The sequence below is a fragment of the Pleurodeles waltl genome, chromosome 1_1, assembly GCF_031143425.1.
Source record: "Pleurodeles waltl isolate 20211129_DDA chromosome 1_1, aPleWal1.hap1.20221129, whole genome shotgun sequence".
Taxonomy (NCBI): Eukaryota; Metazoa; Chordata; class Amphibia; order Caudata; family Salamandridae; genus Pleurodeles; species Pleurodeles waltl.
The window spans coordinates 283,063,134-283,086,741 of NC_090436.1; the positions used below are offsets into that span (position 1 = coordinate 283,063,134).

Genomic DNA, 23,608 nt, shown 5'->3' on the forward strand with positions numbered 1-23,608 from the left:
TAAAAGAGAATCACCCTCAGCTAACCCCTGCTTACCCCCTTGGTAGTTTGGCACGAGCAGTAGGCTTCACTTCAGGGTGCTAGATGTACACAGTAACCTAATAAGATCACTACAAAATGACACAACACAAGTTTAGAAAAATAGGGAATATTTATCTGAACAAAGCAAGACTAAAACGACAAAAATCCACAATTCACAAGTCAAGTTATCAATTAAAAAGCAAAAAGAGTCTTCATGTAGTTTTAAACACACACTAACACTGTTAGCATGAAAATGTACATTGGCTGCATCAAAAATAACACAGCATGAGCGAGCGTGCGTCAAAAAGGGCTTGCAATGAATCGATTTCACTCACGAGCGAGACCTTGCATCATTTCTCCTTTTGTCGGGTTGGGCGTGTCGATTCTTCTCTCCGCAGGAGAGCGATGCGTCAATCCGGTCAGCACTCTCAGGTCCGGGCAGGCCTTGCATTGTTTTTACACGCCAATCTCACCAGCCTCTGTCAGCCATGCTGCGCATCGTTTGTCTAGCTCCTCGCGTCGATTCTTCGGTTGCGTTGCAGGCGAAGGACGATTTTCAGCTGCAAAGCTGGCGGCGCATCGATTTGTCAGCCGCAGATCTGAGTTGCGTTGATCTTTTCCCCGCATGGCGTTCTGTGCATGGATTTCTTCCTCTTAGGCTGCCAGCTTCTCCTTTCAGGGTCCCAGGAACTGGATGGGCACCCCTTGGCAGAGTAGGAGTCTCTCCAGAGACTCCAGGTGGTGACAGAGATAGAAGTCTTTGCTGTCCCTGAGACTTCAAACAACAGGAGGCAAGCTCTAAATCAAGCCCTTTGAGATCTCCACAAGATGGAAGGCACACAAAGTCCAGTCTTTGCCCTCTTAATCTGGTAAAAGCAGCAACTGCAGAATACCTCCACAAAGCACAGTCACAGACAGGGCAGCTCTTCTTCCTCTGCTCTTCAGCTCTTCTCCAGGCAGAGGTTCCTCTTGGTTTCTAGAAGTGTTCTAAAGTCTGTGGTTTTGGGTGCCCTTCTTATACCCATTTTCTCCTTTGAAATAGGCCTACTTCAAAGCAAAGTCTCTCTTGATTGTGAAATCCTACCTTGCCCAGGCCAGGCCCGAGACACTCACCAGGGGGTTGGAGACTGCATTGTCCTTTCAGGTGTGAGTGACCACTCCTCCCCTCCCTCCTAGCACAGATGGCTCATCAGGAAATGCAGACTACACCCCAGCTCCCTTTGTGTCACTGTCTAGTGTGAAGTACAACCAGTCCAACTGTCAAACTGACCCAGACAGGGAATCCACAAACAGGCAGAGTCACAGAAATGGTATAAGCAAGAAAATGCTCACTTTTTAAAAGTGTCATTTTCAAACACACAGGGGGTCATTCTGACCCCGGCAGTCATGGACTGCCAGGGCCAGGGTTGGCGGGAGCACCGCCAACAGGCTGGCGGTGCCCCGCAGGGCATTCTGACCGCGGCGGTTTGGCCGCGGTCAGAAGTGGAAAACCGGCGGTCTCCCGCCGGTTTTGCACTGCCCAAAAGAATCCACCATGGCGGTGCAGCTCGCTGCGCCGCCATGGGGATTCTGACACCCCATACCGCACTTCCTGAGCCGCCAGGAACAGGATGGCGGTATGGGGTGTCATGGGGCCCCTGGGGGCCCCTGCAGTGCCCATGCCAATGGCATAGGCACTGCAGGGGCCCCTGTAAGAGGGCCCCACTTTGAATATCACTGTCTGCATTGCAGACAGTGAAATTCGCGACGGGTGCAACTGCTCCATTCAGAGCCGGCGTCCTCGTGGGAAGGTTGTTTTCCACTGGGCTGGCGGGCGGCCTTTTGGCGGTCGCCCGCCAGCCCAGTGGAAAACCCAGAATCACCGCAGCGGTCTGACGACCGCGGTGCGGTGTTCTGGCGGGGGTACTTTGGCGGGCGGCCTCCGCCGCCCGCCAAGGTAAGAATCACCCCCACAATCTTAAAATCAACTTTACTAAAAGATGTATATTTAAACTGTGAGCTCAGAAACCCCAAACTCCACATGTGTATTCTCTCCCAAATGGAATCAACACTTTAATCCTATTTAAAGGTAGACCCCATTTTAACCTATGAGAGGGACAGGCCTTGCAACAGTGAACATTAATTTAGCAGTATTTCACTCTCAGGACATATAAAACACATTACTAGATGTCCTACCTTAACCATACACTGCACCCTGCCCTTCGGGCTACCTAGGGCCTACCTTAGGGGTGCCTTACATGTAAGGAAAAGGAAGGTTTAGGCCTGGCAAGTGGGTACACTTGCCAAGTCGAAATTATAGTTAAAGCTGCACACACAGACACTGCAGTGGCAGGTCTGAGACATGATTACAGAGCTACTTAGGTGGGTGTCACAACCAGTGCTGCAGGCCCACTAGTGGCATTTGATTCACATGCCCTGGGCACCTCTAGTGCACTGTACTAGGGACTTACTATTAAATCAGATATGCCAATCATGGATAAGCCAATTATGTACACATTTTGAAAGGAGCACTTGCACTTTAGCACTGGTTAGCAGTGGTAAAGTGCCCAGAGTAACAAAAACAGCAAAATCAGATTCCAGCACACATCAACAACCTGGGAAACAGAGGCAAAAAGTTAAGGGAGACCACGCCAAGGATGAAAAGTCTAACAATTAGTAATCAATTAAAATCAATAATTAATGGAGTCAGTAAATGACCTTTCAGCCATGAATAACCACACCTTAATGAAAGTTTAGTAAGTTTATTTCCCTTATATAAACAATGCTAAATCCATGTAGATTAATCTCAAAATCAATTGCAACACATATATTAACAACACTGGTTGTCCAAAGCGGCGGAAGAAATGCAATCTAATCAAAGCTTGAACCACAACACATTCCAGAGCTACAGTGCAAATCAATAGCAGAGTCAGCTGCGACAAAGATATAACATACAATGAATTCAGCAAAATAATTAATCAATCATTAATCCCTGTAATTTGTGCGTCATTTTTTAGAGTACTTAAGCATCAGGCTCTCAGACAAGCATGAGCCCAATGACAGAATGACTCTTGAATCGCTCAAAATCAGGTCTCTCGAGATCTCAAATCGTAATAGGTCTCTCTCTCTCTCTCTCTCAAAGTATCTCTCTCTATATTTCTCCTCTGTCGCATTGGTATATCAAAGTCACCTAAACTATCCCGTAATTCCCAATTGGTCAGTCAATCGTACGTATATACTTTATCCAATAATATTTCTACACTAAATCTATGAATTCTAATATTTCATTCTTCACATGAAGTTGATTGGTCCACCTTACGACGTTCTCATCATCCAGCTCGTCAGGTAACAATATTGTTGCATCTTCAGCTTCAGTCAGTGTCTTCATTGTTCTTGTCCTGGGAAAGTACATCTCACACATATTATACATAAGTTGTTACACTAGCGGGGACATCATCTCCTTGCAGTCGGTTCTCACGAAAAGCTTCTGTTAAGCACTTTTAACAAGACAATGGGCATTTCACAGTTTAATTCACTCGGTCAGCATTTTTATTAACCGCTAAGAAATACAGCTTCTGCTGAGGCCTTGCAAAATAGGCCAAGACACTTGCTAAGTTAAGGCCTACAATTAATAAAGCTAGAGCATACTTCATAACCCTTAATATGACATATTACTACATTAGTCTAATACATTTTCAATATTTCCTAAGTGTTAATCATTAATTAGTACATTTCGTGAACATTAGTGGCCATTCTTCGAGGTCACATTTTCAAAAGGGTGCATGATTATTCTACGTTATTCATTTTCTACATAAACTCATGATTCAAAATACATAGACACTCAATAATAATTTCTAATTAAAACACCTGTGCTAGCAATTCTTTCCGTCCTCAATGCTTTCTCCATTGTTTATTTACTCCAGTTTCGCTTGTTCCATCCTCCCCCTTGTTGCTTGTTTTTTTTTTTGTTTTTTTTTGCACCAGTGTTTGTAGTATTGCCCTGGGGTGCCACGAGGCATTCATACAGATTTCTAGGACAGACTCATAGTTTCTGCCAGTCACTGTAAATGCAAGGAAGGCCCATATGTTGAATGGACAGATTGTTTCCTTGAGCTCCAGCAAGAACAAGCATTGGCAAAGCCAACAGGTTTCACTTTTGAGACCCATTGCCTCTATGTATGCCTTTTGTTCCTGCTGTACAGCATAGGCATTGCCAACTTTAGCAATTATTAGCAGCCATACTGTATAGGAGAATGACTACTGTGCAGCATGGTTAAAAATGATTTTAAAAAGTGCTATGATGCGGTCAGCACCAATGCACTTTAAAAAAAAAAAAAAAAAAAAAAAAGCCCTGGACATGTCACATCATTTTAATTAGTTTTGGCCATGCTGCAAAACAGCAGTGTTGCTGTGCAGCATTGCTACAAAACTTTGTCAAAGCCAATGGGCGAGACCTATTGGCTTTGCTAATGCGTCTATATTTTAGCACTCCATGGCCCTCTGGACAGATTCCACCATCTCTACTTTCGCAGGGACCTCCTAATTTCTCAGACTGTTCCTCAAGGATTCAAAGCATTTTTTAATTTCCTGGTCAGGATTCTTGGTATGCACAAAGAGTATCAGTCACACAAAGCGTAATAGGAGGAATGCATGCATGTAGTCGAACCACTGGCAGTCGCTCAGGGTGACATTACAATCCATCATGTTTTGCTACTTTATGAGTAATCAGCATCTTACTATCTGTTAGCCTGTACCATTTCCAAAGTGTCGTACAGAGTTCTTATTCCACCATGAGAATTTCAGTCCCATGTTGTGAGAACGACTCACTAGGCAATATTACAAGGAGTTGTGATTCCATCTCCCTTTCACCCTCCCTTCTTTCCTCTTTTTGGTCAGTCTTTATGTCCGGTTTGTGACTGGAAGAAAGACTGACTCTGGGAAGGGGCTGAGTGAGATGCATTAGCTTACATTATTTTGGTAGCAGTACATGACACATGAGGTGCACATTTGACTGAGCAGTAGAGTTGGAGCAGAGTTAGTCATTTGCCAGGTGCACATCTGAAAGGCCTGTAGGGCTGGGATAATGTCAGTAATACTGTTGTAGTGTCAGTGGGGCTGGAGAAGTGTCAGACACAGGACAGTTGTCCTTTGGATAGTTAGCTAATGCTGAAGAAGAGGTAGTCACACTTTAATCACCTCTCTGGCAAGCAGGCAAATTGTGCATAGATATCACACATAGTCCGCTTGTGAATGTTTTTGTGCAGGAAGGTCCCCCTTCCTGCACAAAATGGTCTCCCTTCCTGCACAAAAATAATCATCCCCACAACGCAGGCCACCTTGCACCATTGCGCAAGGGTGCCGGTATTCGTACATAGCAGCAATTTGTGCACCAGCACAGGGCTAGAGGACAGAAATGTGCTGTACCTTGTAGATGGACCTTGTAAATGAGGCCCCTGGTGTACTGAAGGCTATGTCTCTCTCAGCTTCCTTGTCTTAGCATTCATTGACAAAGGCAACATGCTATGTTTTTGTATAGTGCTTGCACATATAGGTGCACATGCATAGATGTAGACAGGGCAAGAAAGTTTCATCATTGCAGGTGCGCAAAATCACACACACACACAAGAGCAAACACACATGCATAACAGTACCTATTCATTCACACATGAATGTATGTTCATCCAAACACTCCTCGGTGTACAAAGAAATTTGCCCTTGCTAATTTCCATGTGATAATTGTTCTGTATGAATGTTTGTGTGTCTTTGAGGGAGAAGGATGAGCTTGTACCAATTCTGTATAGGTTCTCTGTTTCAAAGAAGCCTAAAATGCTGGTGCTCATATGATAACTAATTTCTATGCGCACGTGGTTGAATATGCACTTCTGCTGTACATGCCTTGTCTTTTCTGTATGCACAAATGAAGCATCCACTCTTATTCACTCTAGTAGCTAGATTCCTCCTTGCACCATTGAAAGCAGAACTGCACCCACTCATTTGCACCCTGCCTCACCATGACCACTTTAATGCCAATTGTTTAACCATTGTTTAATGAAGACAGGATCACCAAGATTCTGTACCATACAACAGAACCACAGAATATGCAGCATTAGTGTATGCTTTCTTACATAATAGTTGGCAGCAGCACTTGCTTCTCCACACCTGTAGATGGGTTTCATGCAGCTTAGTGCAGAATCCTCATATGTGAGAGATAAACATCTTCTTTTGCTATTCATCTCCTCCTTACCTGATTGACTCACTTTGGAGTGTACTACTCAGTTTCACAAACGTCTTTTAAATATCTACTTCAACATTCTCTCTTCAATTTAACTAACACAATCATTTTCCTCTTAATCTTGCATTTAAGTGCTTTAATACAAACAACATTTCGTGTATAACACTGCGGTACCCATCAACCAATGCTTTTTTGATTTCCTATATCCAAAAGATAACAACAATAAAAGCCTTAGCCCTGCATGCTGTACTTCTCTGACAGCAATTTCAATATTCATCACTCCATATGTGTGGCCTCTTCTTGAATATGATTTTTTATGAATTTCTCCATTTACACGTTGTTAGAAGTGGGGTCTTTGATTAACAGTCAGGTTACCCCCTGTTCAAGCAAGGACCCTCACTCTAGTCAGGGTAAAAGGGAATCACCCTCAGCTAACCCCTGCTTACCCCCTTGGTAACTTGGCAGAGCAGTAGGCTTAACTTCAGAGTGCTAGGTGTAAAGTATTTGTACCAACAACACAGTGACTTAATGAAACACTACAAAATGACACGACACAGGTTTAGAAAAATAGGAAATATTTATCTAAACAAAACAAGACCAAAATGACAAAAATCCAACATACACAAGTCAAGTTATGAATTTGTAAGGATTAAACTCAAAAATAGCGCTTAGAAACACAAAATGCTTCGATGAGGTGTTAACACGGCATTGTGACAGAGTTGTTCCCAACAAGCCGACACCAGTGCCACTGGACACGGAGTCATGTAGACCCCCAAGTACAGTACCTTTGGTGAAGAGTGAAAACAAATTGATGCGCAAAGTTGGGGATTGTGGCGTCTGTTTGAAACGCTGAATCCGCGCACTTCGAGCAGCGTCGGTCACGACGTGGTGCGGCAACTTCCACAGAGTCACGGACTTCAGTGGAGCTGCAGCGGAGTCGGGCCTGCGAAGGTCATCGCGTTCTAGCGAAGATCACGGAGTCGGGTGCAGGCGGCGTCACCCGATTCAGCAGCGGTGCCGGTCCGAAGTCGATTTCCTTGGATTTCCACCAGCTTTCCTTTCAAGGGCCCAGGGACTGGATGAGGCCCCACTTGTCAGAGCAGGAGTCTCTCCAGAGACTCCAGGTGGTGGCAGAGAGAAGTCTTTGCTGTCCCTGAGACTTCAAACAACAGGAGGCAAGCTCTAAATCAAGCCCTTGGAGATTTATTCACAAGATGGAAGGTACACAAAGTCTAGTCTTTGCCCTGTTGCTCTGACAGAAGCAGCAACTGCAGGATAGCTCCACAAAGCACAGTCACAGGCAGGGCAGTACTTCTCCTCAGCTCTTCTCCAGGCAGAGGTTCCTCTTGATGTCCCAAAGTCTGTGGTTTTGGGTGCCCTTCTTATACCCAATTTCTCCTTTGAAGTAGGCCTACTTCAAAGCAAAGTCTCTTTTGAATGTGAAATCCTGCCTTGCCCAGGCCAGACCCCAGACACTCACCAAGGGGTCGGAGACTGCTTTGTGTGAGGACAGGCACAGCCCTTTCAGGTGGAAGTGACCACTCCTACCCTCCCTCCTAGCACAGATGGCTCATCAGGAAATGCAGACTACACCCCAGCTCCCTTTGTGTCACTGTCTAGTGTGAGGTGCAACCAGCCCAACTGTCAAACTGACCCAGACAGGGAATCCACAAACAGGCAGAGCCACAGAAATGGTATAAGCAAGAAAATGCTCACTTTCTAAGAGTGGCATTTTCAAACACACAATCTCAAAATCAACTTTACTAAAAGATGTATTTTTAATTGTGAGCTCAGAGACCCCAAACTCCACATGTCCATCCACTCCCAAAGGGAATCTACACTTTAATCAGATTTAAAGTTAGCCCCCATGTTAACCTATGAGAGGGACAGGCCTTGCAACAGTGAAAAACGAATTTAGCCATATTTCACTGTCAGGACATATAAAACACTTTACCTTAACCATACACTGCACCCTCCCCTTGGAGCTACCTAGGGCCTACCTCAGGGGTGCCTTACATGTAAGAAAAGGGAAGGTTTTGGCCTGACAAGTGGGTACACTTGCCAAGTCGAATTTACAGTTAAAACTGCACACGCAGACACTGCAGTGGAAGGTCTGAGACATGATTACAGAGCTACTCATGTGGGTGGCACAACCAGTGCTGATTTACAGGCCGTGGCACCTCTAGTGTACTTTACTAGGGACTTACTAGTAAACCAAATATGCCAATCATGGATAAGCCAATTACATACACATTTTGTAAAAGAGCACTTGCACTTTAGCATTGGTTAGCAGCAGTAAAGTGCCCAGAGTAACAAAAACAGCAAAATCAGAGTCCAGTACACATTGACAACCTGGGGAACAGAGGCAAAAATGTAAGGGAGACCACGCCAAGGATGTAAAGTCTTACACACGTTAACAACCTAACTACTTTGTCAATGCTTGTGTCTTGAAGGCACGGTCATTTCAACATCGTGCCTGACTAGAAATTCCTTCAAATTTGTGACGGTAAGCATTGAGGAATAACTTACATTCGCCCGTACTTAAGGTGAGCATGAGAGCAGCATTTCAAAAAGGGTCCCATTACACTTAAAAGTAGGCCCTTCCACACCAGATAAGGTGACATGGGGAAAGCGTTTTACTTAACACTGTATGTTTGACACTTAAACTGCTCCAGTATTGGCCCTGAGGTCCTGGACCCTTGGTTTGGCATCAGTCAAACTCCTAAAATGAAAAGGAGAAATCCTGAAGTGTTGGGCTTTTCACGAATGGTTTTAAAATCTTGCAGTCTGCACCACATTCCAATCTGAAATTCTGGCAAACCCTACCCTTTGCACCACAAGAACCACAAATGACGCCCTTCAGTCTGAGATCGGCACTTCACTGTAGAGCAACAACAGCTCACAGTGACTCTCAGTGTGAAGCTCCAGCAGCAATCATCTGTGATGCCCGATCGGATATTTGCACTACAGCTACAACTGTCAATGACACCTGATCTACTCTTCATGCTACATCGAAGACCACCTGCGACACTCTTCCGGCTCCTTGCAGCACCGTCCCCTCTGAACAGAGCCCTTTGCTCTGGACTTTGAAGGTAGCACTTTTAGTTGGGCTAATCTGGTCCCTGTATCGAGCCTTGCGTCCATCGTGGGTGGCCTGAACTTGTGACTTTCACCTGGTCTGATACAACCATGTAACCAAGAGTGGCAGCTTGTGCTTTTAGGTGTTCTGCTTATCTGAAATCATTACAATTGCATGGCTCCAGATCTACTGATGCATGTTTGTTGTTTTTCTCTCAAATAATGAATTACATTTTATTTATTTTTCTACATTGGTGTGAGATTTTTCTTGTTTTGTGTTTTCACTTTATTACTGTTTGAAGTTCTGCATAAATAATGTATACATTGATTCTAAGTTAAACATGACTGCTTTGTGCCAAACTACAGGAGGGATAAGCTCAGGTTAATTTGGGGTTTGTGTGAGGTTCACCCTGACAGAGATTGTGGTTTCTGACAGAGCAGTGTTCCATACCCTCAACAAGTAAACCAATTTCCAACAAAACTACATTAAAAGTTTTGCTGACAAGCAAGAATGTACCACTGTCTGAGGTGGTGAAATAGTGGTGCTCCAGCTCTTCAGCTATTTCAAAAAATAGTCATCCCAAAACTGTGTCAGAGATTGTCTAATCTTAAACATACCAGGGCTAACATCATCTGACACAGCCCTTATGTTATATTTGTACATTGGGTCATCATCCTACATTCAGAGGAAAAGATTTCATACAATTTAAGTCATGGGCCAAATCGAGGGTTTCATGCCTTGTAGGTCAATATTGATTGTCTATGTGATTCACAAGGTCAAATTTTTGAGTGATCAGTGTTGAAAAGATTCTATACTAATGTTCAAATAGGAGGAATCAATTTTCAATATCTGCTGTGTAAGGACATTTTCTTTATACACCTATATTTTATAACATCGGTAATGATTACTTCTTTATTATGATGAACTAAAATCTCTTAACAAACATGATGATTTATGGTAATGATGAACAGTTATTAAGATGGTTTTTCACATATAAATATATTTGATTTTGTTGGTGCTGTAGGTTACACTGTAAATTCTGCATCCATTCCTGGAAGTGAATTGTACATTGCGGGCCAACCCAGGTATAATCACACTGGTCAAGTAATCATTTATAAAATGAATGGAAAGGAAATTCAAATATTACAGACATTGGAAGGCGAACAGGTAATTTTGTTAAAAAAAAGTGCAAAAATGTTGATGGTCAAAATTAAATGAGTATGAGAGAAGGTGTGAGAAGACGAAACATGACAGGATGTAGGTATTGGAATTTGGGAATGGGCAAATGAAGAAAAGAAGAAAAGTAGTATATGAAGGGAAAATATTAACATGATCTTTGGGCAGAAGAATTATCCTTATTCCATTACAGGTTACTATAATTATGGCTGGGTTATGATTAATCTCCTCTAGTGTAGTTTACATTTTACAAGATGGTTCATTACATGTATGCCACATTTATTTGCAACCATGTTTAATAGATTGATTTGACAGTGAGGAAGGTAGCTGCAGTCCATTTTATGGACTGATCCAGCAGTCATGGCCTGTATTTTATGCTTCAGCATAGTGTGTTGTCACCAAAGAAACATAGGGGCATATTTATACTCTGTTTGCTCCGGAATTGCGTCGTTTTTTTTGACGCAATTCCGACGCAAAACTAACTCCATATTTATACTTTGGCGTTAGACGCGTCTAGCGCCAAAGTCCATGGAGTTTGCGTCATTTTTTTGCGTGGACACCTACTTTGCGTTAATGATATGCAAGGTAGGCGTTCCCGTCTAAAAAATTGACTCCGAGGCATGTGCGCCGTATTTACACTCCCGGGCAAAATTCACGCCCGGGAGTGGGCGGGTCAAAAAAAATGACGTACGGCCGCTTTTGCGCAGTTTCTTAGCGCCTGGTCAGGGCAGGCGTTAAGAGACCTGTGGGCTCGGAAGGAGCCCAGAGGTGCCCTCCCATGCCCCCAGGGACCCCCCCTGTCACCCTTGCCCACCCCAGGAGGACGCCTAAAGATGGAGGGACCCATCCCAGGGACATTAAGGTAAGTTCAGGTAAGTGGTTTTTTTTTTTTTTTTTGTGGCATAGGGGGGTCTGATTTGTGCCCCCCTACATGCCACTATGCCCAATGACCATGCCCAGGAGACAGAAGTCCCCTGGGCATGGCCATTGGGCAAGGGGGCATGACTCCTGTCTTTGCTAAGACAGGAGTCATTTCTATGGGGGTTGGGAGTCGAAAGAAATGGCGCAAATCCGGTTGAGGCGAAAAATTTGCCTCAGCCTGACTTGCCCCATTTTTTGGCGCCCAAGCTCCATATCCCCCTACGCCGGCGCTGCCTGGTGTACGTCGTTTTTTTTCACGCACACCAGGCAGCGCCGGCGGCTAACGCCGGCTAACGTCATTGAATAAATACGGCGCCCGCATGGTGCTTCAGAATGGCGTTAGCCGGCGCTAATTTTTTTGACGCAAAACTGCGTTAGCGCAGTTTTGCGTCAAAAAGTATAAATATGGCCCATACTTTTAAAAAGTGGTTTTAAAAAAATTACTTCAAAATTTATAATTGATCTTCTGCTTATTAATCAGTTAGCATTTGGTAGTAGCAGTTTAACAAAAAGTATGAGCTCTAGCAATAGGTTTTTGACTGATTGATCCAGCAAGCACAGTTGAGATGGGAAAACACCACCGATGTGGTTGCCTGACTCCGTACTGGAGGCATGGCTTTCAAATCACTCTTTGCTAGAATTGGTCCCTCAATCAGAGTAGCTGACTGGAACAGGGGGCAGACATTGGGTGGCACAAAGGGGTCCAGCACATAGCTAATTCCATAAAGGATCACTTTAGGAGCTGCCAATCACAGCATTACCACTGCAAGAAAGCCATTGTGTTGCTGCTGTGATGTGGTACTACAGCTCTTCACTGTAGATTAAACAGCATCTTTGATTGAAGATTAAACGACTAGCTGAAAGTGCTAGAGGTACCTATAATTTAGATAAGAGACCTGGCAAGTAGGGCTTGTGTTAAATTCTTCATTATGTGTTATTCTAAGTGTTTTAATATACTTCTAAACAGAGAGTGCTGAAGGGATACTTTTTTATTTGATAGTGATAGAATAAATGCACAACTATTTCCTGAGGGTTGCATAGCCTGGGCCAAACATACACAATATAAACAACTGACTTGTAACATTTTATATGGAAAAGGAAGGAAGACTGCAAGTTAATTGTTATTTCTGACAGATGTCTTTTAACTTCCTGAGACTTCAAACTGTTTCTCTGAGCTCACGTAATCTATACAGAAGGCATTGAGGTACTTCTCCAATGATTGTTGGATTATTCAGCAGGTAGTGGTTGACCGTAACTATCTTCATTCATGATGTATGATGTTTTACTATTGAGAAATTACAATTGAAATTCTGGCTTTAAGTAGAGTTTGAGAATTTATGCCAGGCTAGAGCCTCTGAAAAGGCAAAACAGCCAGTCTGTCACTTTTCAGGAGTGACTCAACCAGGCACAAGACTGGAGAACAGTAAGTCTTATCTCTGGTGCACGTCTTTCTAGCCTGGTAAGACTGTGGAAAAGGGTCATTTGTCAGGACTGTGGGCTGTCACAACATGAAGGATGAATATTTGGCGCCTGACGTACCTCACATTCCTATGAGTAGAAAACACTTAAAGGTCAGGTTATGTGCTTATCAGCAAAGGTTGTGTAGACGATTGCACACAAGACAGTGGAAATTAGTAGCACCAGCAGACAAACGAGGCTAGGTCAGTGTGTAAACCAGAACTTCTGTTTCACACTAGGCTTTTCTGTGCAGCACCAAAAAGCTTGGGTCAGGTTCAAGAACTCTCAGTGATCAGTATTTTCAAGCCAAATAAAACAAAGTAAGCATAAGAAGTAAATTAATGTGGTGTCTGGCAACAGCGTTTATAAAGACTTTGCTTGTTAGGTCTAGTTTACACCCGGTTGCCCAACATATTTTTAAGTCTTGCCTATAAAGTGCATGTGCTGTCCTTGCAAGTCTATTGTCCATTAAAAAAACTCTTAAAAAGGACTTATAGCCCACCTGTTGGTTGGCTTCATCGTTACTCTCATTTACTTGCTCCTCTTTGACAAGCATGTGCAAGTGTTAGTTCCTATTTGTTTGTTCATCCCTTCAGTGGAGCATGGACCAATTAAAGATTGATATCTTTATTGATGTCCTTCCACTTCTCACACTAGGATTATGGTACTTTTTTTTGTTCTTTCCATGTTGATTCTTCCCATCCTCGATGCGTTCTCCATTGTTTATTTACTCCAGTTTCGCTTGTTCCCCCTCCCCCTTGTTGCTTGATTTTTTTTTTTTCAGCAGTGTTGGTAGTATTGGCATTGTAAAACACCACCTTGTGCCTGACTAAGTGTACCTACCCACTTAATTTGTCATCTATCCTATAAGGGCTGATGATATATGCTACTTTATCAGTGCCTAGCCTCAGGTCAGAGATTTCAGCGCTGAGCCTAAAGTTTAAGTGATAAAACTAGCTACAATCAGTGCACAACAACAGCAAAAAGACAAAGCAGGGTAATGGGTGACTAGTGATGGTGCGGGGACTATAGGGAACTCCTTTAGTTAAAGATTTAATGTAGCAGGAAGCATGAAGTTCTCACACCCCACTGGTTGGACCTTTGAAGTGAGAAAAAATTAGGCAGAGCTGCAAATCAATCATCAGGTTATCAACATTTTTAAAGATCATTCAGTTTGGTAGGAGTCAAAAATGAGATTGTTGGTATAGTTTTCAAATGTGTAATTAAATATTTTTTGTAATTGTATTGTTTTTAGACATATCATAAGATTTTCATCACTATTCGAGAACAAAGCATAAAGCATGTTCCATAAAGATTATCCCTATTCTAAACCAAATAGAGTGAAAAGGAGTAGTGTCAGAACTCGTAAAGAGTTACAGGTTCGAGAGGTGAAAACATAAAAGCTGTAACCAAACTTCCCATAAAGAGAGGTTTGAGAAACTCAGTAGAGACTCAGAACAGCGTGATTTCAAAAACAGAATTAACAGTATTTCCCAGAACGAATCTAAGAAACTTCAGCAAAGAGTCTGAGTTAGAATGTATCTGAGTTAATGTGCTCTCAAGAAAGTCTGTGTGGGGGACTCACAAGGAGTCTAGGAAAAAGCCCTAATCTCTAGTCAGGGAACATGCAATTATACAACAAAACATATCAGCAAAATGCAACGTGCTCTAAAGTCGCATGAAGATAGCTCATTGTCAGAAGCAATAGGATAACGATCTCTACATGGGAACAGGACAGCTTTGTTCTATTTAGCAAACTTAACAAAGGATGCCCTAAATACATTTAACTACAACTCACAACAGTATTATCACTTTGGTTGGTGTCAGGTTTCATTCTCTCAGCATCAAGGTAAGTAGAGCATACAACTCCATGAGACCACTCCTGTTCTCATACACTTAAATACATTATTATATTTTACGTAGGTCAAACCGGTAAGAAAGTTGAATCGTAACACAATCATCTTTCAATCTGCTGTTCAAGAATCCATTTCTGTCATGAAATGAGACACACGTATGGCCATGACACAGGTCAAAGCAAAGCAAAGACAACAGGAAAGAAAGAGAATATTTTAATCTAGATACACACCTTCATGAAAACGTAATGTGCAAAGCCACAGTTTAAGCAGTGTTTAATTAAGGCCTACATGACATGTCGCATGGGTGAATTATGTCAATGTCTTATTAGTGAAAACACTTCTGTACCAGCAAACCCTGTGCAGCCCTCAAGCATGTGCACTAACTGCCTCAATGGCCCTGACAGAACCATAAGGATTAGAAGAATAAAATGTGTGATCATGGCAACATCCTAATATATAGACATATGTCTTATTCACCATCTGCCAGGGGTATATAATAGATCCATTTGTGTTGTTTTTAACCCCATCAGATGGCAGATGAAGAAATGTATTTGGCCAAAAAGAAGGAAGGGGATGTAATCTCCCAGCTCATGAAAAATCCAATTTACATATTACTTATAATCTTGATGGAAATCAGTAATAATTCCAGACCCAAGGTGGTGCACGTAATGGCCTTTGATGTGTTAACATGCGTATGACTGTAAAATGACAATAAAGCTCATGTATAAAATTTGAATAGTAAATAAATGGGTGTGTCAGAGATTCTTAGTATCACTTGTGATGTTTGAAAGGAGGTGTGGCATAATGGGTATTTTCCCTCAACAGACTTAGGTCCAGATTTACGAAGGTTTTGCCTCAGGTTTGTATTACTTTTATAATGCACACCCCATGCAAAATCCTTGTTAGGATTTACAAACCAATTAATATTAATATTTGCATAAGTTTGTTAGAAAGAGTAATGCAAACCAGGGCAGAGCACTACTCTGCGTTATTGTGCATCAAGGGGTCATCACAGTGGTTCCCATGTAACCACCTATAGTTTTTGATGCAAAACCCTATCTGCTAACAGTAGTAGACAGTTTTTTTCACCAAAAAGTAACACCACTTGAAAGCAGGCATTAAAAAGGAGAAATGCCTTTATTTCTCCTAACTTTTCTCACTTTGCATGTGTGCTGCACTGTACGGCATACATCCAAAGCGACGTTTTCAAGTTTGTCTAGGCATGGTATTTGTACTGAATGGGTTCCCTTCCAGTACAAAACCTATGCTTCACTCATGCAGGCACTATGGGTGTGCCGTGCTAGGCAGCCTGGTTGTATGCCAGCACCATGGAGAGAGCAGGATAGTGCCATGTCTTTGTGGATATGGAGCTTTCCTGCTCTTTAATTGTACACTACACAGTGAAGCAACTTTAGGTGCTACACTGCATTGTGTGACAGGTTTGTAAATCTGGGCCAATGATTCAAAGCAAGAGAGAGAAAAACACAAAAATGGGAAAGAAGGAAGAAGAGAAAGATGGAGGGAAACATAAGGGATGAAAATAACCTTCAGAAGTGGGGTAAAGAGGCAGGGAGTGTCTGGTGGTGGAATAAAGAGGTGCAAACAAGTCTAAGCAGCCTTTTTATTCGTCAAGCCCACCTTTGTAGTGCCATCCATGGGCTTTTGAGCAAAACTTTAGGCACCATCACTTACTCTTTAATAAATTAAGCATCTTACCTATTCACCATCACCTTTCTGAGCTCACAGTTCAGTCATGCATGTATATCTTTAGGGCAACAACAAATGTCTCACCCATTTATTGCTACCCTTTAATGTTTTATTCTCAGATTGGTTCATATTACGGGGGTGTTATAACAACTGTTGACATCAATAACGACACTTTTACTGACATTCTCCTCGTGGGAGCACCAACCTACATGGGAACAGAAAAGGAAGAACAAGGAAAAGTCTATGTATACACGCTGAATGAGGTAATGTGTCATGTGATGTATGTTTTATGTTCCTATTTTTAAACTGTGTTGACATGAAACAAAGCTGGGTTTAACCATTTGTTTAAGGATGAGGAAAACTGTTTTCATCCATTTTGATACAAGAAATATACTTTTAACGATAAAGTTTCAGCACTATATACTAAACATAAGCATACTTAGAGACATACATCAATGGAGAAGGTAATATTTAAAGAAACAGTGTAAAAGGTCTGTTTTGGTAAACTCACCTGCATGGGTTTCTATCTTTAATTAAGGTATATATTTTATTTCTTACTAGGTAAACCTTGAGCTACATTTGAAAACATAGAATACGTACACACACACACACCTGTCTGATAGGAAGCCATGTACTTCCCACGCACCATGGTATAAAAATGTGTGTGTAGCAGTAGACAGCCTGCTTGAGCACCGGGTATGGGGAGCGCATCCACCCAATACCATAGTGGATATGGCTCTGCGCTGCTCTCTCCCCCAAGCGAAACGCAGTACAACAACTTGAAGCACTGTGTTGTGCTATTTTTCTTTTTTAAATTAAGCTATCTCAGGATGTTTGATAATGCAAGTTGACCGAAGAATGAACTAAGCAATTGCTAAATAGTTTAGCTATAGACGTCATCATGCGGTGAACTTAAATATGTGCTATCAATAGACTGTATAACATCACTCCATTGAAATAGCAAATTCAATACATTAGCCATGACTATTTTAGGAGGTTGTTCTTGAAATAGATTTTTTAGAGTAACCTACTGCACAGTAAATCGAAGCATCCACGGGCTCAGTCTGGGCTTAGTGCCAATGTTCCGAGAGAAAATTAATAAAAATGAGATTTCTTCAAATACTCATAGACTGAAGTACTTTCAGCATATTTTGACTTCTCATTCAATCCCTTGCATTTTGAAATGGCACTTCTCATCAGCATGTTATCAATCCGTTTACACTGAAAAAGAGTGAGTCTAAAACCATGAATTATTCTTACTCACTCTAGGACCTTACTCGCCCATTTACATGCTCTTCGCCTTCTCTGTTCTTAGTAGGTTGAAGCTCTGAGCCCCATGAAGCATTACTGTGAAATTGAAGGCACTTAAGTACCTCTGGTTGAAAAACAATTGAATGACTGTAGCAATGGTTTTGGAAATGCAATTTGTAAAAAGCTGGAATTGTTATAGAAATATTAATATTTGCCTCAATTTGGTTTGCCGTTTGTATATGTTGTTAGCGCTACATTAGTCTCTTGTGCATGTAGGTATTTCTCTGCTAGTCTCTCTAGTTGTTCATCATCTGCAGAAACGTTTGATTCAATCTAGTTAATGTAAAAATATATTTGGTATTTAGTTCTTCATGCGTTGTGTAAGCTGTTTTTCATGAACCAGCTATTCTTTTTTAGCAGATATGAGAACTCAACCACAAGAAGATGAAGTAATGTGCCCAGGCTCACAAAATGTGCACGGGCGGGAAAGACTGGATTGTAACCTATTTCTAATGTCAAGTACATAGGGCCATATTTATCAATATTTCACGCAACATAATGCAGCACTACATTTTGCTGTGCTGCATGAAAGGCCGAGGGCAGGAATGTGCTATATCTATCAAGATATGGCAGATTCCTGCTCTCTGCCTGCACTGGTGCACAAACTGCCTCCTAGTGCCAACACAGACACCATGTGTACCATGGTGCAAGGGTGCCAGCATTACAGGAAGGATTGTTTTGTGCAGGAAGAGACACCTTTCTGCACAAAAACTATTCTTTGATGCTTTTTCCTCTTTTTATGTGTGCTTCAGAATGAAGCACACAAGAGGAAAAGCGAGGAGAAATAAACATATTTCTCTTCTTCATGTCTCCCTGGGAAGGCGTAGCATTCTGACGCATCCCCAGTTCTACTAGTATTGGTAAATCTGACAATGTCTCAGAATCCATGGATGGATGCTTGGGAACACCCAACCTCCACCCATGGGTGCTTCCATGGCACAAATTAACGCAAGGCAGAGACTTGCGCTGCCTTGCATTAATCCAGATTTACCAAGCCACGCAGGGCCATGCAAGGTGTGTGGCTTTGTAATTCTCATCTAAGATTTGTATTGCCCTTGCATTAACTTGCATAGCGCAAGGATGACATTGATACATTTGTCACTTATTGTAAGAGAGAGGGTTATTAGTTGGGCAGAATGTGACGTCTGTTCAAATAATAAGTCCACAATTTCTTATTACTTGGAACCAGGCAACCACATTGTAGCACCTGATTTTCTCCGTGTAGCGAAGCAATTGCCACTGCTTAGACTATTTGCAAGCATTCATCTCATCACCAATTGGGTGTTAAATTGCCAGTAGTATGCATGGAAACTTGAGACTGGAGCAGCTTTCCCAGCCTACTATGTCCAATGTTTGTTAGTTCTAGAAGGTTTTAAATTTGCAGTCACTCAAGGAGTACTTCTATGGGTGCAGAATTATGTTATGCCTTTAAGGCACATTGTGGAATTGTGTGTTTTCAGTGTTCTCTAGTTTACTTCAAAAGAGTGTGTTTTTCCCTGAGTCAGTTGTTTTATGACTGTCTCAGGGAATGTCACGCTCAGGCAGGCTGATACATTTTCATTCAACTACGACTAGGACCATTCATAAAGTTCTTAGATGAATTATCATTGAGTGTTCAGAATGTGATATTGAGGAATAATAAATGTGTTCTGTTAGAAATGGGGTTTTTGGTTGGCAGTCAGGTTACCCCCTGTCCAAGCAAAAGCCCTCACTCTAGTCAGGGTAAGTCACACACAATCCAAGATTATCCTGTGCCCACCCTCTGGTAGCTTGGCACGAGCAGTCAGGCTTAACTTAGAAGGCAATGTGTAAAGTATTTGTGTAATAATCATACAATACCACCATTTAGCACCACAAAAATACACCACACAGTGTTTAGAAAAATATATAATATTTATCAGGATAATTGTAGGTCAAAAAGAATAAAGTTGCAATGGGAAATTGTAGAGATATCACTGAAAAGTGATATAAAGTGTCTTAAGTCTTTAGAATCTTTCTACAAGATTTAGCCTTCAGAAGAGAATGGGCACAAATCGCGTGGAAATGTACCAGGGACTGGCTAGTCCTAATTATTAATACTTCCAAACGTATGGCTGATTCTATCTTAATCCAAATTAACACCATGGAGAATACCCTGAAAACTACTGTTTCAATAACAGCTTTTAAGAACCGCCTAGCCGAAATCACCACTGAACTTAATGAGACAAAAAATTATTTGACTCAACAAAAGATCACCACACTTCAAAAGGACATTGTAAAGTTCAGTAGGGAGAAGGTATATCCATACACCAAGGAGGAATACGATATAGACAACCAATCGCGTTCTTCTGATGAATCCACCTCTTCATATAAAAAACCACGTAATTCCAACAGTGGTTCATCTTCAGATGGCTGGAGTACCGATGAGAACTCCCCACGACCCTACTATAATTATCCTCCTTATCCCGTCAACCACCCCATGGCCTGGCAACCCCCGTACCCTTTTTATCAACCTCGCCCTTTGATGCCATTTGCGCCTTTTTTAGGCCACGGCCGGGGCAGAGGCAGAGGCAGAAGAAGAGGAAGAAGCAGACATGTCCGTTGGTCAAGGGAAGAATCACAAATGGTGACCAGGAGCCAAACCAAAAGCCCTGTACTGAGAACCTAGTTGTCAATCTGTCCAATAGACAACTATCAATTGATGAATCGAGGGTCCTGAACAGAGGCCTGGGTTTTGTCCCCACCCCCGATGAGGACCCTTTCCGTTTACAGATTGAATTGGCCCAACTCTTCCGGAAAATTCGTCTGCATGTTTTTTTCAGAGATAAACCTGGAGAGCGTCAGAGCCTAGATTCAGGTCTTAAAAAACCTTCCACTTTTTTACCAGCATCAACTGCAATGCCAAGCGAGGTTATAACTTTTGAAAAGGCTGTATTAACCGACATTTCCCGCTTACAACCTAAGCACCCGTTCATTAACATTCCGACAAGGGAGAAACAAGCCTTACAATCTTTAGCAACTGATCCTGCCATTACTATTAAACAAGCCGACAAAGGAGGGGCAATTGTAATCATGGATACAGACGACTATAGAAATGAATGCTTACGTCTGTTAGATGACACGACTTATTATTCAAAAATCACCAACGACCTAACCAAGAGGTTACAAATCCAGATTAAGATTTTCCTAGAAGAAGCTAAAACCAATGCTTGGATTTCCGCCAAAGAAGCTGAATTTCTTTACACGACTGACCCCAGAGTACCCTACTTTTACTGTTTACCAAAAATTCATAAACAGATACAACCCCCCCCGGGTCGTCCAATCGTGTCAGGGATAGGCTCTGTTCTAGAACCTTTGTCAGTCTTTTGCGACCATTTTTTACAGCCTATAGTAAAAAATTATTTGACCTATCTGCAGGATACTACAGATGTCCTAAGACTCATTGAAAATGTCAATCAAATTGGGTTAACTAAAGGTCTCATCACCTTGGATGTCGAGGCACTTTATACGAATATCCCTCAGGATGCGACGTTACAAGTAGTGGAAACAGCATTGCTGAACCATGCTTCCTCTCTCTCTACCCCTATATCATTCATTATGCAATGTGCTACTTTGGCTCTGACTGAAAACTATTTTAAATTTGAAGAACAATTCTTCCACCAGATCAGAGGTACATCGATGGGCAGCACTTTTGCGCCTAGCCTTGCCTGTCTATATATGTACCACTTTGAGAAGACATTTATCCTGACGACAGATAATCCCTTTCAGAGCGACATTAAACTATGGAAACGTTATATAGACGATATATTGGTCATATGGCAAGGAGAATTAACCTCAGCAAATGCATTTATAACCTGGATTAATTCCCTCGACCCTCATTTGAAATTTACTGCTTCAATATCATCTACTCAGTTACCGTTCCTTGACCTTCTGATCACCATAGACAATGGTAGTCTGACAACCAGCACATACCATAAACCTACGGATCGGAATAGTCTCCTCTTATATGACAGCTACCATCCTAAAGCTTTGAGAGACAATTTACCCGTCGGCCAATTCCTACGACTTCGACGAAACTGTAGTTCACTAACAGAGTTTGACCAACAAGCAAGTTCACTACAGGCTAAACTTCTTGAACGCCACTACCCAACCAAGGTTGTGAAGCGGGCACGAAAAAGAGCCAGGAACAACCATAGGGAAAGTCTTTTGGAATATAAAGAGAAGACTCCTCAGACATTCATTACTTGTGTCTCGACGTTTACTCCACTATCGAATGACATTAAGAAATTGATTAATAAACGTTGGTCGATATTGGAAAGTGGTGGTATTCCAATGCCAAAACCTTTATTTGCCTTTAGACGCACGTCTAATATTAAGGATATAGTGGTCCACACTCGTCCACGTCTATCTCATGACAAATTGACACAAAGAACACTATGGGACCTACCTCCAGTCGAAGGACATTATCCATGCGGTAATTGCAATGTATGTGCACTGACTAATCAAACCAAGTCATTGGATCTTGACCCCGTTGGAAGATGGTTCCTAAAGAAACATACTAATTGTAATTCTAAAAATTGTATCTATATGATTACATGTCCTTGTGGACTACGTTATATAGGGATGACAACACGCCCTGTGAATATACGTATCAACGAACACAGGAGTAATATCAGATGCAGTAGAGTAACCACTAAACTTTGCGCTCATTTCATAGACTTTCCCCATACTCCAGACCAGTTACGGTGGGTGATTTTGGAAGCCCCTAGAATTACACAGAATGTCACTCAGTCTCTTTTCAGAATTGAGCAACGTTGGATTTTCAGACTGGGTACCTCTATTCGGGGATTAAACGATGAAATCCCATGGTCTTCCCTTTCCTGCAGATAACCTAGTCATGTGATCAATTATTGACATAGTCGGACGACTAGATGCACATATTATGTTCAAATTAGCCATATAATTTTTTCTAATGACTTAGTTATATTCTCCAATAACTGATACACTCTGATCACTGCATTTTAATGAATAAACCTTTTTAGAACAATTTCTAGGAATGTACTAACATTTCTGGACTGTTATTTCTTCTTTCATACCATTCCTTTAGTACTACACTATGTGAATCATAGCTTCAAATATCTGATGCCTTTGTTTAGCTTACTGGAGCTAGCAATGCCCTTCCATTTAATATTTTGTACTACACAATTGATCTTTTATTCCTTTTCTTGCCTTTGTGATTAAAGAATCACGTTATTAACTCGCCCGGCACCTTTTCAATATGGCAACCGAGCGCCAGTCCTTTCTTTATTTTTATAGTTTGAGACGCGTACTTCGTCCGTACCCGGTTAAACTTCCGGGTCTGAACACGCATATTTCAAGACTTCCGACAACGCCCGCCTTAGTCTTGCGGGGACGCTGCCGGGAACGTAGGTAAAACTCCCTACGTAGCGTTACTACAAGTAAGTGCTCGTCCTATTTCATGCCTCTCCTTATACTGTTTCTTCCAAGGCACCTATCGGGACGTGCCCACCAGATTGATATTCTGATATCCCGTGACATGTAAGGCTCAATGTTTATTGGACACCCACAACAGGGTTGTGTTTTATTAGTTTGTGGTCCACACCTACTTCCTTAATACCGGAGGGGTATTTATGAGATTACATTATGTGATTAACAACGTTCCTCTCATTTTTTAAGAGTTACTACAGTTCTCTTTAAGGCACATTTCACCTCACTGTGCTTGCCATTTTTCTTTACTTATTTTCCGTTTTTCCATACTACCTTGACTCCCAGATTGTAGTTCCAGTTCCTGACATTCGATTCCCAGGGGCCCAATCCACATACCAGGGATGGTAAGCCTTTTTGATAATTTTTTCTATAACAAATTCTT

General features: G+C 41.9%; 1 protein-coding gene across 1 annotated transcript in view; it reads left to right on the top strand.

Moving 5' to 3' along the window:
• Nucleotides 1-23,608, top strand: part of ITGA1 (integrin subunit alpha 1) — a 795,992-nt gene that overhangs the window by 562,929 nt on the left and 209,455 nt on the right. Inside the window, exons 12-13 of the mRNA XM_069221693.1 lie at nucleotides 10,335-10,477; nucleotides 16,548-16,691. Of these exons, the coding sequence (XP_069077794.1) occupies nucleotides 10,335-10,477; nucleotides 16,548-16,691 (287 nt within the window). The remainder of the gene's footprint in view (nucleotides 1-10,334; nucleotides 10,478-16,547; nucleotides 16,692-23,608) is intronic.